Here is a 17,874-nt window from a genome sequence, read left to right on the forward strand (position 1 = left end):
ACCAAGGACAAGGTAAGCCCTTTACTAAATAGGGGGGGAGGGGGAACAATAACAGAAAATGTGGAAATGGCAGAAACGTGTTTGTTTCAGTTTTCGTCAAAAAGGTTAGTAGCGATTGGACATCTAACATAGTGAATGCCAGTAACAATGAGGTAGAATCATAGGCTAAAATAGGAAAAGAACTAGTTAAAAATTATTTAGACAAGTTAGATGTTTTCAAGTCACCAGGGCCTGAGGAAATACATCCTAGAACAGTGGTTCTCAACCAGGGGTACATGTACCCCTGGGGGTACTCAGAGATCTTCCAGGGGGTACATCAACTAATCTAGATATTTGCCTAGTTTTACAGGAGGCTACATAAAAAGCACTAGCAAAGTCAGTACAACTAAAATTTAATAGAGAATGATGTGTTTATACTGCTCTGTATACTATACACTGAAATGTAAGTACAATATTTGTATTCCAAATTATTTATTTTATAATTATATGGTAAAAATGAGAAAGTAAACATTTTTTCATTGATAGAGTGCTGTGACACCTTTGTATTTTTATGTCTCATTTTGTAAGTTTTTAAGTGAGGTGAAACGTTGGGGGGGGGCGGAGACACAAGACAAATCAGACTCCTGAAAGGGGTACAGTAGTGTGGAAAGGTTGAGAGCTGCAGTCCTAGAATACTCAAGGAGATGGCTGAGGAGATATCTGAGCCATTAGCAATTATCTTTGAAAAGTCATGGAAGACGAGGAGATTCCATGGGACTGGAAAAGGGCAAATATAGTGCCAATCTAAAAAAAGAGAATAAGGACATTCTGGGGAATTACTGACCAGTCATCTTAACTTCAGTACCTGGAAAGATAATGGAGCAAATAATTAAGCAATCAATTTGCAAACACCTAGAAGATAATAAGGTCATAAGTAACAGTCAGGATGGATTTGTCAAAAACAAATTGTGTCAAACCAATCTAATAGATTTCTTTGACAGGGTAACAAGCCTTGTGAGTAGGAGGGAAGTGGTAGATGTGGTATATCTTAATTTTAGTAAGGGTTTTGATACTGTGTTGCATGACCTTCTCATAAACAAACTAGGGGAATACAACCTAGATGGAGCTACTATAATGTAGACGCATAACTGGTTGGAAAACATTCCCAGAGAGTAGTTATCAGTCATTCACAGTCAACCTGGAAGGGCATATCAAGTGGGTTCCCACAAGGATCAGTTCTGGGTCTGGTTCTGTTCAATATCTTCATCAATTATTTAGATATTGGCAAAGAGAGTATACTGTGACACAGTCGGGCGAGATGGCTACAGGACAGTAATAGAAGGCAGATATATTAGCCCCAGGTTAAGTAGGGCCCTTTTCCCTGGGTAAGGTAACAGGGAAGGTTCCAAAACAACCAGGACCCTTCTGGAGACAATTAAGATAGGCTGATTAGAACACCTGCAGCCAATCAAGAAGCTGGTAGAATCAATTAAGCCAGGCTAATCAGGGCACCTGGGTTTTAAAAAGGAGCTCACTTCAGTTTGTGGTGCACATGTAAGGAGCTGGGAGCAAGAGGCGCTAGGAGCTGAGAGTGAGAATGCATTATCAGACAGCAGGAGGAAGGTCCTATGGTGAGGATAAAGAAGGTGTTGGGAGGAGGCCATGGGTAAGTAGCCCAGGGAGTTGTAGCTGTCACACAGCTGTTCCAGGAGGCACTCTAGACAGCTGCATTCCACAGGGCCCTGGGCTGGAACCTGGAGTAGAGGGTGGGCCCGGATTCCTCCCATACCTCCCAACCCCTGGTCAGACACAGGAGGAGTTGACCTGGTCTGTGGATTCATGAAAATGGCCAAACTGAGGGCTGCCGTGAAGCTCCAAGGTGAGCAAATCTGCCAATAAGCGCACTACACACCAAAGTAGAGGAGGAACTTTTTCACAATACTTATAAACTTTGTGTATGATACCAAGCTGGGAGGGGTTGCAAGTGCTTTGGAGGATAGGCTTACAATTCAAAATGATCTGGACAAACTGGAGAAATGATTGGAAGTATATAGAATGACATTTAATAAGGACAAATGCAAAATACTCCACTTAGGAAGGAACAATCAGTTGCACATATACAAAATGGGAAAGGACTGCCTAGGAAGGAGTACTGCAGAAAGGGATCTAGGGGTCATTGTGGATCTTAAGCTAAATATGAGTCAACAGTGTAACACTGTTGCAAAAAAAATGAACATAATTCTGGGATGTTGTGCCTGGGGTTCTAGTGGGGAGCCAGCTATGGTCACTCGGTTAGAATGAACTGCAAAGAATGGGGCAGACAATTCCCTCAAAACTGGTGGAAATTCCAATACTTAGATTCACCAAGCCAGCATAAAATACTTTCTTTATTACCTTACTGGTTACTCAGAAGTCCAAACAACACAGTTCTCTTAAAGTGATCCAGCCTCAGGCCTCCATCCAGGTACCCACGTAAAATATGATGAAAATTTCTGTAAATCTTATTTCATCATATAAAAGAAAAGGTTCTACCAATCCCAAAGGATTGGACACATTATCTCCCAGGTTTATGAATGTTTCAGATCTTACCCAAATACACACTGCAGCCAATATTTATTAACTAAACTAAAATTTATTAAAAAACAGAAGAGAGAGACTATGGTTAAAAGATCAATATACATACAGACATGAGTTCAATTCATAAAGGTTCATATTCATAGCAGAAATGGTGATCTTTGTAGTTGCAAAGAGTTCTCTCAGAAATAGTTCTTAGGTTATAGTCCAATATGCAAATCTCATATTCAGGATATACCAACATAACTGGGACATCAGTCTTGCGATTCAAACTTCCACTGATGAAGCCTAAGCAGATCTGAGATGACAGAATCAGGACCCAAGGATCTTTTATACAATTTCATGTCTTTTGACAAGTTGGAGTTCCTCGGGGAACAAAGGATAATTAGAATGACTTTGAAAGAGGGCCATCACTGGTACTTAGCTATATGAATTAACATAAGGCCATTTGCTTGTTCCTCCACCATTCACAGTACATTTCAAAGAGAGATGAATACTGAGATATCCCTTAAAGAAAAGGAGTACTTGTGGCACCTTAGAGACTAACAAATTTATTAGAGCATAAGCTTTCGTGAGCTACAGCTCACTTCATCGGTCTCTAAGGTGCCACAAGTACTCCTTTTCTTTTTGCGAATACAGACTAACACGGCTGCTACTCTGAAACCTGAGATATCCCTTGTTTACAATTCATTTAAATGATAGGATGTTCTTTTGGTCTCTGAATTATCAGACTACAGCATAGACAGGGACTGTTGATTACTTTGTCATACACAAAATACACAAAAACACAAACATTATCTCCCCACATGTCTTTTGAGGGTTATTTATTTTGCAGGATGTTTAACCCTTTCTAGCCATGCTTCACAGATGTATTAGCAGGAGTGTTGTAAGCAAGACATGACAAGTAATCCTTCCATTCTACTCCACACAATTAGCTTCAACTAGTGTATTGTGTCCAGTTCTGGGTGTCATATTTCAGGAAAGATGTTGACAAAGATATGGATATGCCACACAATTTAAAGGACAAAAACACTTTTCCAAATATTTGTGAGATTAAAAGAATATTATAGGGCAATTTTTCTTTATTTTCAGTTGTAACACCAGATTTCTCTTAACTACCCTGAGCCAATGTTCAGTGTTCACAAGGAGTTTTCCAAATATTTAGAAATTTCCTCCAAAAGCCTTTATATACATACAAATGTCATGTTTTGGGGAAATTTCTTTGTGCCACTTTTCAGAGTTAAGAGAAAGTTTTGTTTTCCAATCTGAATGTGAAACTCTCCCCTTTTCAGTAACATAGATCTACTTATAGCCCTTCAGGATCTCCAGGTAGCAAACCATAGAACTGTCACTGGTGCATGACAGAATAGTATCTATGGTGGGTCTGGGACCATTTAAATATTTCTAGGTGTGGCGAGGGAGCATATTCTACATTTGGAGGGGGGGAAAGGAAATATTTCTCTGGAAACATTTCCAGTTTTTGAAGTGGTCAGTGGCTTGGGATCTCACAAGTTGTCATGAAAGATTAAGTGGTGGACAGAGGGCAACTGAATGAATCCGTAAACTTGGGGGTCATGACCTATGATTAAAAAATTGCTAATATAGTACCTATTTATAAGAAAGGGGAGAAAGTGATCCAGGAAACTACAGGCCTATTAGTTTGACCTAAATTGTATTCAAGGTCTTGGAACAATTTTGAAAGAGAATGTAGGTAAGGCCAAAGAGGTGTAAACAGTAACAGGGATGAAATACAACATGGTTTTACAAAAGGTAGATAATGCCAGACCAACCTGATCTTCTTCTTGGAGAAGATAACTGATTTTTTAGACAAAGGAAATGCAGCAGATCTAATCAACCTGGATTTCAGTAAGGCATTTGATACAGTTCCACATGGGAAATTAGTAGTTAAATTGGAAAATATAGGGATTAATATGAGAATTTAAAGGTGGATAAGGAACTGGTTAAAGGGGAAACTACAGTGAATCATACTGAAAGGTGAACTGTCAGTTTGGAGGGAAATCAGTCTTGGGACCAATCTTATTTAACATGTTGATTAATGACATTGACACTAAAAAGGGAGTGTGCTAATAACATTTCTGGATGACATAAGGTTGGGAGATATTGCCGATATGGAGGAGGATTGGAATATCATACAAGAAGATTTGACAACTTCTTGAAACCTAGAGTAATAGAAATTGGATGAAATTTAATAGTGTAAAGTGCAAGGTCATGCCCTTGGGGACTAAACAAGAATTTTGGCAATAAGCTGGGGATGTGCTAGTTGGAAGTGACAGAGGAGGAGAATGGCCTGGGTGTATTGGTCAATCACAGGATGACTATGAGCCGCCAAAGTGATGCAGCCATGAAAAATCTAATGCAATCCTTTGACTCATCAGGCAAGATATTTCCAGTAAACATAGGGAAGTGTTATTACCATTATGCAAGGCTCTGGTGAGACCTCATCTGGAATACTGTGTGCAGTTCTGGTCTCCAATGTTTAAGAAAGATTAATTCAAACAGGAACAGGTGCAGAGAAGGGCTGCAATCAATTTGCAAACACCTAGAAGATAATAAGGTCATAAGTAACAGTCAGGATGGATAATAAATGGATGGTTAGTCTTGAAATAAAGTTGTTCTTGTGGTCAATGATGTGAATGACAATGCTCCTGAAATTACTATCAGGTCTCTCGTCAATTCAGGCCCCGCGGACTGTCCATCGGGACTGTGATCGTGCTATTAGACGTAGAAGATTTTGAGATTGTTGTTCAAGAAAAAATGAAGCTTTATAGAGTTGAAGTTGAAATCACAGATATTAAGGACAATGCTCCCAACTTCCAGGCGGAAGAATCAGAAGTAAAAATCAGCGAGACAACAGCACCGAGATCTCGGTTTCCCCTGCAGGCGGCGCAAGACCCAGATTTAGGGATAAATTCCTGCAGAGCTACTACCTCAGCAATAATAGGCATTTCTCTCTGGATGTGCAAACTGGATCAGATGGAATTAAATATGCTGAACTGGTGCTGGAAAAGTGAAAAACAAGCTGTTCATGATCTAATCCTCACAGCCACTGACGGGGGAGATCCAGTCACATCCGGCACTGTGCAAATCCACGTTATTGTTCACGATGCTAATGACAATGCACCAGTTTTCAGTTAGCCTGCTTATAAAATTAATGTTTTAGAAAATATGCCATGGGGTCCATGATGGTGACAGTGAAAGCGATTGATGCAGATGAAGAATACACCGAGAGGTAAAATTCTCAATCAGAAAGATAACTAATAAAGCTTCACAGATATTCCACTTGGATTAATGGACGGGAGAATTAACGGTCGTGGGGAACTTGGACTTTGAAGAAGCTGCATTGTATGAAATTGAGGTTCAAGCCCATGACGGTGGAGGCCTTTTTGACAGATCCAAAATTGTGATAGTTGTTAGTGATGTGAATGACAACACTCCAGAATTAACAATAACATCTCTCATGAGCTCAATCCCTGAGGACTCTCCCCCCAGGACTGTCATTGCCCTTTTAAATGTGCAAGATCTAGATTCAGGAGAGAACAGGGAGGTCTCGTGCTCCACACCCAGCAACCTCTCTTTCCAGCTGAGGAAATTGTTGGATAATTATTACAGTCTGTTGTCAGACCGAGCCCTGGACAGGAAGCAGGTGGCAGCATACAACACCACAATGACTGCCACAAACAATGGGACACCTCCTCTTTCTACAGCCACCATGATCCCATTCTGGATTTTAGACATGAATGACAATGGTTCCCTCTTCAATAAAACATCCTACACAGGCTACATCACAGAGAATAACCTGAGAGGAGTCTCCATTTTCTCCCTGAGGGCAAGTGACCCCAACTGGGGGGAGAACGCCTGTCAGGATTCCCTCCCCACTCTAAATTCTGAGGTAGAGATGTGGGGACCCACATGAAAGACCCCCTAAGCTTATTTTTACCAGCTTAGGTTAAAACTTTCTCAAGAAACAAATCCTTTCCTTGTCATTGGATGGTACTGCTGCCACAACCAAGTGATTTAGACAAAAATTCAGGAAAAAGGGCCACATGGAGTGCTTATTTCCCCAAAATATTCCCCCAAGCCCATTCACCCCCTTTCCTGGGGAAGTTTGAGAATAATATACTAACCAATTGGTTACAATGTGAGCACAAACCAAACCCCTTGGTTTTTAGAACACTGAAAACCCATCAGATTCTTAAAAGAAGAACTTTATTATAAAGAAAAAAGTAAAAGAAGCACCTCTGCAAAATCAGGATGAAGGTAAATTTACAGGGTGATAAAAAGGACTCCCCTCTGGACTTAGCTTTACAGTTCTAAAAACAAGAATAACCTACCCCTTAGCATAGGGAAAATTCACAAGCTAAAACAAAAGATAATCTAACGCATTTCCTTGCTATTACTTACAATTTTTGTAATTTTACATGTATTATTTCAGGTATGTTTTTATGAGATGTTTTACCTGCTTGGTCTCTCTCTCCATCCAAAGAGGGAACAAACAAAGAGAGCACAAAGAAAACTCCCCTCCCCCGCAGATTTGAAAATATATTCTTTCCCTATTGGTCCTTCTGGTCATGTGCCAACTAGGTTAATTGAACTGATTAACCCCTTACAGGTAAAACAATTCAGTACAGCTGCCCTAAGTGTATTTATGACAACACCAGAGTCACTTACTCAGTTACCAAGGGTCAGATCCAGAAAGCCCCGCTCTCCTCCTCTATCTCCATTAATTCCGAGACTGGGGCTCTCTACACTTTGCACTCCTTTGATTACAAACAGTTCCAGGAGATTTGGTTCCAAGTGCAGGCTAAGGATGGAAGCTTACCACCTCTCCTCAGTAATGTCTCCATCACTTTCTTTATACTGGATCAGAATGACAACATCCCACACATTTTACACCCCTCCTTTCCCACCAATGGCTCCACAGGAGTGGAGTTGGCCCCTTGCTCCTCTGAGCCGGGTTACCTGATCACTAAGGTGGTGGCTGTGGATGCAGACTCCAGGCAGAACGCCTGGCTCTCCTATCAGCTGCTGAAGGCTACAGAGCCAGGACTCTTCTCTGTAGGCAGGGCTGGCCTTACCATGAGGCAAACTGAGGCTGCTGCCTCAGGTGCCAGACTGTGTGGGAGGGGGTGCCACTAGGACCCAGATGTAGAAAATTGTGTCTGCTGCTGGTGCAGATGTATTCTCTCTCCTCTAAATGCACAGAGATGGTGGAGTGCTGTGCTGGAGGAAGGAGGGCACAAGAGACATAACAGGTGTGCAGGAGAAAAGGTGAGAGGGAATAACAGAAAGGAGCATGAACTGTAGGGAGAGAGAGGAGGAGGAGCCTCTTATGTACCTCTCTAGCACCCCCAGGAGCCTGGACTGATTAACACCAGCTTCTCAGGGAGCTTCCTGTTTCCTGCTGCTTCCCTGAACTCAATTGAGGAGAACAGGCAGTCAACTGAAGTAGTAGGAGCCAGTTAGGCCCTTAAGACACTGATATCTTCCTTCACTCAGGCCCTGCTACCAGCCTGCTTATTTGTCCCCTTCAATTGAGTGTTAAGAGCCACTATAGGTGGCACAGAACAGCAGCCATGAGTAAAAGAAGAAAACGCCCCTCTGGGGCAGCATTCAGAAAAAGCAAGAAAGCAAAGGAAGCTTTTCTATCTAAACAGGAAGGAGATCTCCTGAGATACATAGACACAATTGTTCACGGTGAGCCTTCTGGCCCCAGTGAGGATGTGAGTGGTGAGGAGATGCCTGATCTTCCAGTTAGTCAGAGTGCAGGTGACCTGGCAGCTACTGCAGCATCCATATCTCCATCTCAAATGGATGTAACCATGCACATTCCTGAAGAAAAGTGTAGATCAGAGAATTAAGGTGGTGGAGGCGCAAGAAACAGCTGCTGCTGAGTTTAGTTCTTTAAGTCTAGATGATCTAGGACTGTGGACCCACTTGAGCAGTAACCTGAGGGACTTCCTTGTACTGCATGGGCCACCAGCAAGTGAAAAACATCATGTTCCCCAAAGACAGTGAAAATAGAAGTTTCCGTCTAACACATTACTGGTGTGAAATCCCCAATGGTGAGAAAGTGGAGAGGCCATGGCTTATGTACTCAAAAACCCAGAATGCTGCATACTGTTTTTGTTGCAGACTCCTCCCGTCTAATGTTCCAGCCACATTGGGTTCTACAGGAACAAAGGACTGGAAAAATCTGGCTAGAAATCTGGCATGCTATGAGAAGACAATAAATCACCAGAGAACATTCCATAGGTGGAAAGAACTTGAGATGAGACTAAGGTTAAAGGCCACCATAGATGATCAGAATCAAGAGAAGATTGCATCAGAGTCGCTTTACTGGAAAAATGTTCTGAAAAGATTGATTGCCATTGTGAGAATGCTTGCTACCCAAAACCTAGCACTGCGTGGCACTTCAGGTCAGCTGTATGTGCCAAACAATGGAAATTTCCTTAAAATTGTGGAGATGACAGCTGAATTTGAAACTGTACTCCAGGAGCATCTAAGAAGAGTCACCACCCAAGAAATGTACACACACCACTACCTTGGAAAAACAATTCAAATGAGATCATACAGTTACTGGCAGCAATAGTCAAACAGAAGATTGTGGCAGATCTGAAGTCAGCAAGATATTACTCTGTTATTCACCTGTTCACCTGTTATACACCTGACATCAGTCATATGGAACAAATTACTTTAATGGTGCATTTTGTAACTAGAACAGAACCTAGTGAAAATGTCCCTGCAAAGGTGACTGTCAGAGAGCATTTTCTAGAATTTATTGACATTGATGATACTACAGGAGTTGGTATGACAAATGTGCTTCTTAAAAAGCTGTAAGATACGGGAATTGTGATAGCTGACATGAGAGGTCAGGGCTACGATAATGGTGCCAACCTGAGAGGAAAGAACAGAGGAGTGCAGACACAGATCCGAGAGGTAAACCCTCTAGCTTTTTTTGTCCCATGCAGTTCTCATTCATTGAACTTGGTGGTCAGTGATGCAGCATCAGCTTCTAGTGAGGATGCTGAATTTTTTAATGTAATTCAAAGCATCTATGTATTTTTTTCTGCATCAACTCATAGATGGCAAATTTTGAAGCAACATCTGGAAACATCCTCTCTGACACTGAAACCACTGAGTGCCACACAATGGGAAAGTCAAGTGGAGGCAATAAAGCCTATCAAACACCAAATTGGGAAGATAGATGATTCAATAGTTGTGATTATGGAGGATAATGCTATGACAGGAACTGTTCATGGGAGAACAGTGGCAGAGGGAAATGGAATCACCAGAAACATACATAACTTCAAATTTCTGTGTGGCTTAGTGTTGTGGCATGACATACTGTTTGAGATAAATGTTGTAAGAAAAGGAGGTCCAAGGTCAAAGAGGTCAAGGTCCAAGGAGTTGACCTTGATATATCTGGAGCAATGGAACAACTGGACAAAGCAAAGTCATACCTACAGTCTTACCAGTCAGATGAGGTATTTCAAAACGTTCTGAAGAGTGCACAGAAGTTGGCAGAGGAACTTCACGCTGAAGCTATTTTCCCACCCATTCAAGAATACAAAAGTCACCAAAGAAGACATTTTGATTACGAGGCATGGGATAATCCCATAAGAGACCCCAAAGAACAGTTCAAAGTTGATTTCTTTAACCAGTTGCTATATTGTGCAATACAGTCAGTTGAAGAACGTTTCAGCTCAAAGAACACAGCAGTATTTGGGATGTTGTATGATATTCCAAAACTCTTCACTGTACCTGAAGAAGACCTACACCAGCAATGCAGGGCACTAGAGACAGTACTGACACATGATGACATGCACAATATTGATGCGAGTTATTTAGGTGATGAACTGAAAGCCCTTTCAAGATACATTTCAGTAGGATCAACTCCAAAGGCTGTTCTGGAATATATGTGCATAAATAAGATGACCACCCTCTTTCCAAGTGCTTTTGTTGCTCTGGGTATACTTCTAACACTTCCTGTAACAGTTGCCAGTGGAGAACACAGCTTCTCCAAGCTGAAGTTAATAAAAACACATCTATGCTCCACAATGACACAGGAGAGCTGATCGGCCTTGCAGCCATCTCAATAGAGCATGAGCTGGCCCAGAACCTGGACCTTCAGGAAGCAGTTCAAATCTTTGCAACCAAGAAGGCATAGAAAGCACCACTTTGATTACTCAAACAGATAATAATACCAGTGTTTACTATGCAGACAGGAAAAGTTGCATTTGCTGGTCAGGCATTTGAAAGTTGTGTTACTTAAAATTTTTGAACAAGGCATTTTAAGTTGTTAGTTCTCCTTTATTGGGGTAGGTAGCGGAGCAGTACCATGAGAGGAGTAGAACAGGAAGAAGGCAGAATTGAACTTTCAAAGTTTTGGCCCAAGCGAGGGGCCATGGAGTCGACATTTGAGCTTCTTGCCTCAGATCCCAAAATGTTGTGGGCTGGCCCTGTCTGTAGGACTCCACAGCGGTGAGATCAGGACAGCACGCTACTTTGTAGACAAAGATGTGCTCAAGCAAAGTCTGGTGGTTTTAGTGAAGGACAACCGGCAGCCCCCCTCTCTGCCACGGCCACGGTGGTGGTGGCTGACAGCATCCCCGAAATCCTCTCCGATTTAAGCAGCCTCTCAGCTCCTGCAGACCTTCAGTCCAGCCTCACCTTCTATTTGGTGATCACTGTGGCTTCCGTTTCCTATTTGTTCTTTACCTTTATCATAGTGTTACTGGCCCTGAAGCTCCGCAGGTGGAGCAACTCGCAGCTGTTTGACTCCTCGAGTGTGACTTTCAGCGGAGTTCCCGTCTCGCAGTTTGTGGGGCTCGATGGAGTTAGAGCTTTTCTTCACTCCTACTCACATGAGGGTTCTTTAATCAGGGACTCCAGAAAGAGCCAGTTAAACTTTCCCAAATCAAACTGTGCAAATACTCTGACTAGTCAGCACGCTTGTGAGATAAAGGATCCTATTCTAATTACTGAAGAGTTAGACAATAACAGGGATCAGACGTCCGTTCAGGTGAGCTAATATTTGTTTACCCTTGTGATTTATATTTGTAAATGTAGCTAGCTGCTAATCGCTAGAGAATTACCGAATGCATCAAATGTTTTAGAGAGAATGTTGGCGAGAGAGAGAGCGAAAGAGATTATCGGTAATACTAGATGTTTTCCTTTTAAACCTTTGATCATCCGAACCAGACTCTAGCATGCTATTCTGAATTGAGTTTGGAGTCAATGTTGTCCTCAGAGTACTGGACGGATATGTATATATACATATATTTTATGTAATAATATTTAGTTTGTGAACCCATTTAGAAAACGGATTTCATAGTTCCCTTTTGCAGTTCTCATGTAACGGTGATTTATTCAAAACTTGAGTCTGTCTTTAATCCGTGATACTATATAAATTACCTTACTTGAGATATTACAAAGTAAGGACATTTTTCTATATTTTTAGAAACATAGATTTTCAGAGAGAATAAGAATGTTACTGAAGGGCAAAATGCTTCAGTGACAGCACAGTTCTCAATATTAATTTATTTTTATATTTATAATATTAATATAAAAATTTTCCTATATTTTTAGAAACATAGATTTTCAGAGAGAATAAGAATGTTACTGAAGGGCAAAATGTTTCAATGACAGCACAATTCTCAATATTAACTTATTTTTATAAACCAGTGTATTTAACTCCAAATATGATTTAATCTGACTTTCTGTATTGCAAATAATACAGGGTAGAAATGCATAATCATGAAATTAAAGTTATGTAAATATTTGGTTAAGAAGAAAAGACTATTTCGACATTCTTTTAAATTTCCTGTAATAATAATGTTCTTTTGTCTTATATATGAGCTTTTAGAATTTGAGAGAAATTGATGACACATTACAGTCATGTGTTTTTATAGCATGTAGTTAGCATTACAGAAAAGATTCTGTACGCGGTGTTGTAGCCAAATTGGTTCCAGTATATTGTCTTTTATTGGACCAACTTCTGTTGGTGAAAAACATAAGCATTCGAGATTACACCGAGCTCTTCTCAGTAAACTCGAAACCGTGTTTCATTCACCAACAGAAGTTGGTCCAATAAAAGAAAAGATTCTAACATTTACTGTATTTTTTAAATTAAAATAGTAATATATGTTCCCATAGAGCATTGTTTAAAACAATCAAAGAAAGGCTAACTCAAATATTTTTGTATAGTGGACACGTGATTATACTTACATTATTTGACGGTCTCCTTTGTCTTTATATCACTGGGAAGACTTTGAATATATTGGCTCACTAGGACTCATTTCACTTTTCCATTCCTGTTTAGTTTTTGGAATGTGTGGAAAACTGTCAAAGTCTTCTTTAGCACAGTTCTATGAGAGAAAAGGACCTGGTTTTTCATTATAGTTCAACTCAAGAGAAATTTTGTTAGTACTTTTTAGAAACAACCTGTGTATTCTGAGTGGGCAGATTACTTTGGAAGGAAAGATCACCTAAAAGGGACAATAAGGGCTAACCACGAAAATAGTTTAGCTCGGGAGTTTGGATGTATATTTTGAACCCGCAATCACTCGTGCTATTGGGTTTAAAAACTATTGCTTTCTGTCAATCACTTTAGAACTGTGCTGAGCTGAATCTCACCCATAGGAGTGTTTGCGGAGGATGTGGTTATTACATGGAAATTGTTGTTCTTGTACATTCATTACACAGACACATACCAAGACGTACACCCACACATATACGCATATATATGCAAACAAAGGCAAAGAAATCTCAATGATTTTAAGTTTTACACTATCAGAAAATAGGCACAAACACACACACACATATTCAAAAAGCATTTAGATTTTTAATTTATACATATGTTAAGAAACACAGCTGTTTATACTTCACGGCAATGCTTTTACTATACTACATGTTTTGCATTTCCATACACATTAGAAGAAAAAACACAAAACAAGCAAATCTACATGATTGTGAGTAGTACTGTACCGGCGCCTTGATAGGACCTTGATAAGATCACTGCTATTGCAGTTCTCCCGTTGAGACTCAGAGTGCCGCTGTTGGCCAATGCGGAGCCAGGGCTGGAGCCGGAGATCCATCGGAGCCTCCTGCAGTGCGATTGCTCCGTCACACAGCGCAGATCGCAGAGGAAACAGCAGAGAGACCTTCCCAGACCGGCTGAGAAAAGGGAACTGCCGTTAGAGCACACAATATCGGAATGTTTAGCCCTCTGCCGCGGATTCCTTTGCCCTGATGGGATTTGTAAACACCAGATGTAACCAAAACAAGGAAAGGAAAGAGCAAATCTGTCACAGACAGGAATGGAAATCAGGCGCCGAAAGCCGAGACGGGCAGTCACACGGCAAGTACTGTTGTTTCCCTTCTTATTGTCTTTGTTCTGCCGGGCGGTCTCGGAGCAGATTCGTTATTCCATACCTGAGGAAATGGCGAAAGGTTCCCTTGTGGGGAATCTCGCCAACGATTTGGGATTAAATATCAGAGAATTGCAGCAGCGAAAGCTCCGTGTCAATTCGGAAAAGCAATACTTCAGTGTGAATGGGGAAAATGGCAACATGTATGTGAATGGCAGGATAGACCGGGAGGAGATATGCCGGGAGACACCCCTTTGTGTCCTGACACTCGAAACTGTGGTGGAAAATCCTTTGAATGTGTTCCATGTGAATGTAGCAATCCAGGATATTAATGATAACGCGCCTAGGTTTAAGGCAAACCACATTGATTTAGAAGTTATTGAATCAGCACTGCCTGGTGCGCGGTTTCCACTAGAATCTGCGCAAGATCCAGACGTTGTGGTCAACTCAGTGCAGAGTTACCAACTCAGCAAGAACCCGCATTTTACCCTGGCTGTGAAGGAGAGCCCGGATGGAAATAAATACCCAGAATTAATGCTGGAAAAATCTTTGGATCGCGAAAAGCAAAACTCTCATCACTTGATCCTGACGGCCGTGGATGGGGGAGATCCAGTCAGATCCGGGACGGCTTATATTAGGATTAATGTCACTGACGCTAATGACAACCCCCCCGTATTTAGTGAGGAGATATACAAAGTCAGTCTGAGGGAAAACCTACCACGGGGCTCCTTAGTGCTTCAGGTGAAAGCCGCGGATCAGGATGAAGGGTTATATGCCCAAATCACATACTCATTCAGCAACATACCAGATAATGCACGTACATTATTTTTTTTAGATCCTGAGGAAGGAAGAATTACAAATACACGGATTCTAGACTTTGAAGACACACATAAATACATGTTGGGCGTAGAAGCCAGGGACGGGGGTGGCCAATCCGCTCACTCGAAAGTTCAAATAGAAATTCTTGACGAAAACGACAATGCCCCGGAATTGACGTTTACATCCGTGTCCAGCCCGGTAGCTGAAGACTCAGTACCCGGGACAGTGATAGCTCTGATCAAAGTTCGTGACCAAGACACGGGAGAAAACGGAGAAGTCAGCTGTCACATCCAACACAATTTGCCTTTTAAAATAGTGGTTTCGTCTAACAGTTACTACAAGCTCCTCACAGACAGCATCCTGGACAGAGAAAGGACCCCGGAGTACAATATCACAATCACAGCCACAGACAAAGGCTCCCCCCCGCTCTCCACCCAGAAAACCATCCTGTTGCAGATCTCGGATATCAATGACAACGCGCCTGTCTTTGAGAAACCTTCCTACACCGCCTATGTGCCAGAGAACAATCCTTCGGGGGCCTCTATTTTCAGAATAAAAGCCTCAGATCGGGATCTGGACCGGAACGCCCGAGTCACTTATTCCATCCTGAGCAGCAACCTCCAGGAGCTGCCTCTCTCCTCCTACATCTCCATTAACTCCCAGACCGGAGCGATCTATGCGCAGCGCGCCTTCGATTACGAGCAATTCCGGGAGTTTGAGATGCAAGTGAAGGCCCAAGACGGCGGGTCCCCGCCTCTCAGCAGCAATGTCACCGTCAGGGTGTTTATTGTGGATGAGAATGATAACGCCCCTCGCATCCTGTACCCTTCCGTCGGAGCCGATGGCTCCGCCTTGTTCGAGATGGTGCCTCGCTCGGCCGAGGCAGGTTATCTGGTGACTAAGGTGGTGGCGGTAGATGCTGACTCGGGACACAATGCCTGGCTCTCCTACGAGTTGCTCCAGGCCACGGACCCGGCGCTCTTCAGCATGGGGCTGCAGAGCGGGGAGATCCGGACAGCCCGCGCCTTTGCGGACAGAGATGCCGTGAAGCACAGGCTGGTCACCCTGGTGAAGGACAACGGACAGCCGCCTCTGTCCGCCACAGTGACTCTCAACCTGGTGTTTGCGGAGAACTTCCAAGAGGCTCTTCCGGAAATGAGCGACCAATCGGGTGACTCGGCACCTCAGTCTGATTTACAGTTCTACTTGGTGCTGACTTTAGCCCTGATCTCATTTTTGTTCCTCCTGACAGTTATGCTGGCCATTGTGATGAAATTGCGAAGGTCAGGAAATCCCAAATTGCTTCAGTGTTTTGGTCCTGACCCTTATCCAAAGAGCGGCTCTGTGTTCCCACCCAACTATGAAGATGGGTCTTTGCCTTACACCTACCAGCTGTGTTTGTCCTCAGATTTAAGGAGGAATAAATGTACCTTTCTGAAACCGAGTGTACAGACGGCAGAGAATATTCTGTTCAGTGACAGCTCTGGGAAGTCAATTTTGGGCATTGGATGTTTACAGGCTGAGTCGGAGACTACTGGGGAGGTGAGCTTCTTCTTTCATGCGTAATCTGATATTTTTAGATTGTAGGCAATAATTCTGAAATACTGCCTTCATTATTTTGGGCGTATCTCTTGCTTTTATCTCCATAGTGGTTGAGGTATCACATATATAAATGAATTTGTTTTCAGAACAAAAACCCTGCATGACAGAGAAAGATTATCTCCGTTTTTAGATGACGAAATGAGAGGCAAAGGATATAAGTGATTTGGGTATGTCACAGAGGAATTCTGCATTTGAATCTAAGATAAAACTCGATCTTCCCAATTCCCTATCCACTTTCTTAATTGCACATCCATTCTTACTTTCCAAATCAGAGCCTCTTTCCTCTCATTACAAAAGGTTTAACTGAAATAAGTACATTATGTGGAAATATTTATTCATCTTAGGTAAGATGTGCTTCTTCCAAAGAAAACAAAACTATTAAAGTCATCTAATTTTAATATGCAAATTTTCTTTAATGCTCTTCTGTATGCTTTTCTGAGCACCTCTTCTTTAAGATCTTAGGTGGTTGTTATAATCATAAATAATGAAATATTTGACTGAATTCTCATCTTTTTCTTGAGACTTTTATAGCATGATATTGGGGTATGGTGTCATATAAAGTTGTTATTGGCATATTTTTGATTATTTTATTTCCTACCAGTGGTAGAGCCATCACGTAATTATGCAGGTCATCTAAAACAAGTGATGATAAAAAAAAACAAAATACCCTCACAAAATGTCATAATGTATTCTGCATATGCCACACAATTTACCTGGTGGAAATATTTTACAAATAGTTGGGAGATTTAAAAATGTTGTAGAGTATTTTTCTGTCTTTATCTGCTCTTGTCAAGCCAGGTTTTCTTGGATACCGTGAATCCAAATATTCACAGATCATAGGGGCATAACAATCCTTAAAATGCATTTCTGTATGTACACATGATATGTTCCGGAGGTGGCCCTCTTTGCACTTCCCAGAGCTAGGAGCAAGAGCTGAATCCAATTGACATGTTAAACACTTATTTTTCAATAGCGTAGATCTACTAATAGCCCTCCAGAATCTCGAGATATCGAACCTTAGAATTGTCACTGGAGCATGACTAAATATTGACTATCATGGCTCTGGGGTTAGTTTAAATATTTTAACGAGGGAGGAGCATATTCTATAACTGATGGGAAGTAGGAAACATTTCCCTCTAATGCTTATATTTCAGAATGCCGCATTTTTGAAGGACTCAGTGGTTTGGAAATCTTAGAAGTTAGAACATAAGAACATAGGTTGTCCTCAAAGGCACGTAGTAGAGGTCAAAGTGCAGTTGAAGTGGTCAAAGATGCATGCCAAATTGAAGAAACATGTGATCTTATTCATCTCTTGGCTCTGTAATTTATCAAATGGATATTACTACCACATATGTGGTATCTACCTATGTATATGTGTATGTTGTGTATATATATACACACACGTGTTCCTTTCATATTTTGAGTTCATGCCTTATTGGCATATATGTTCCTCTTGTGGTAGCATTATCAAGGAAAATTAGATTAGATATTACAAAACTGAACTTGAAAG

General features: G+C 41.5%; 2 protein-coding genes and 1 pseudogene across 19 annotated transcripts in view; all 3 read left to right on the forward strand.

Annotated features, from left to right (window-relative positions):
• The window catches only part of LOC119859844 (protocadherin gamma-C5-like), a 372,734-nt gene that overhangs the window by 242,447 nt on the left and 112,413 nt on the right, over positions 1-17,874 (forward strand). The window contains exon 1 of one of the 18 annotated variants that reach the window (XM_038412611.2): positions 13,679-16,304. The exons of the other annotated variants lie outside the window; for them this stretch is intronic. Within the exon in view, the coding sequence (XP_038268539.1) occupies positions 13,893-16,304 (2,412 nt within the window). The 5' untranslated portion in view covers positions 13,679-13,892. Of the gene's footprint in view, positions 1-13,678; positions 16,305-17,874 lie in introns of those variants that run through there. 18 annotated transcript variants of the gene reach the window in all.
• The window catches only part of LOC119859868 (protocadherin gamma-A10-like), a 159,159-nt gene that overhangs the window by 41,191 nt on the left and 100,094 nt on the right, over positions 1-17,874 (forward strand).
• Positions 1,298-11,605, forward strand: LOC119859870 (annotated as a pseudogene).

The sequence above is a fragment of the Dermochelys coriacea genome, chromosome 8, assembly GCF_009764565.3.
Source record: "Dermochelys coriacea isolate rDerCor1 chromosome 8, rDerCor1.pri.v4, whole genome shotgun sequence".
Classification (NCBI taxonomy): domain Eukaryota; kingdom Metazoa; phylum Chordata; order Testudines; family Dermochelyidae; genus Dermochelys; species Dermochelys coriacea.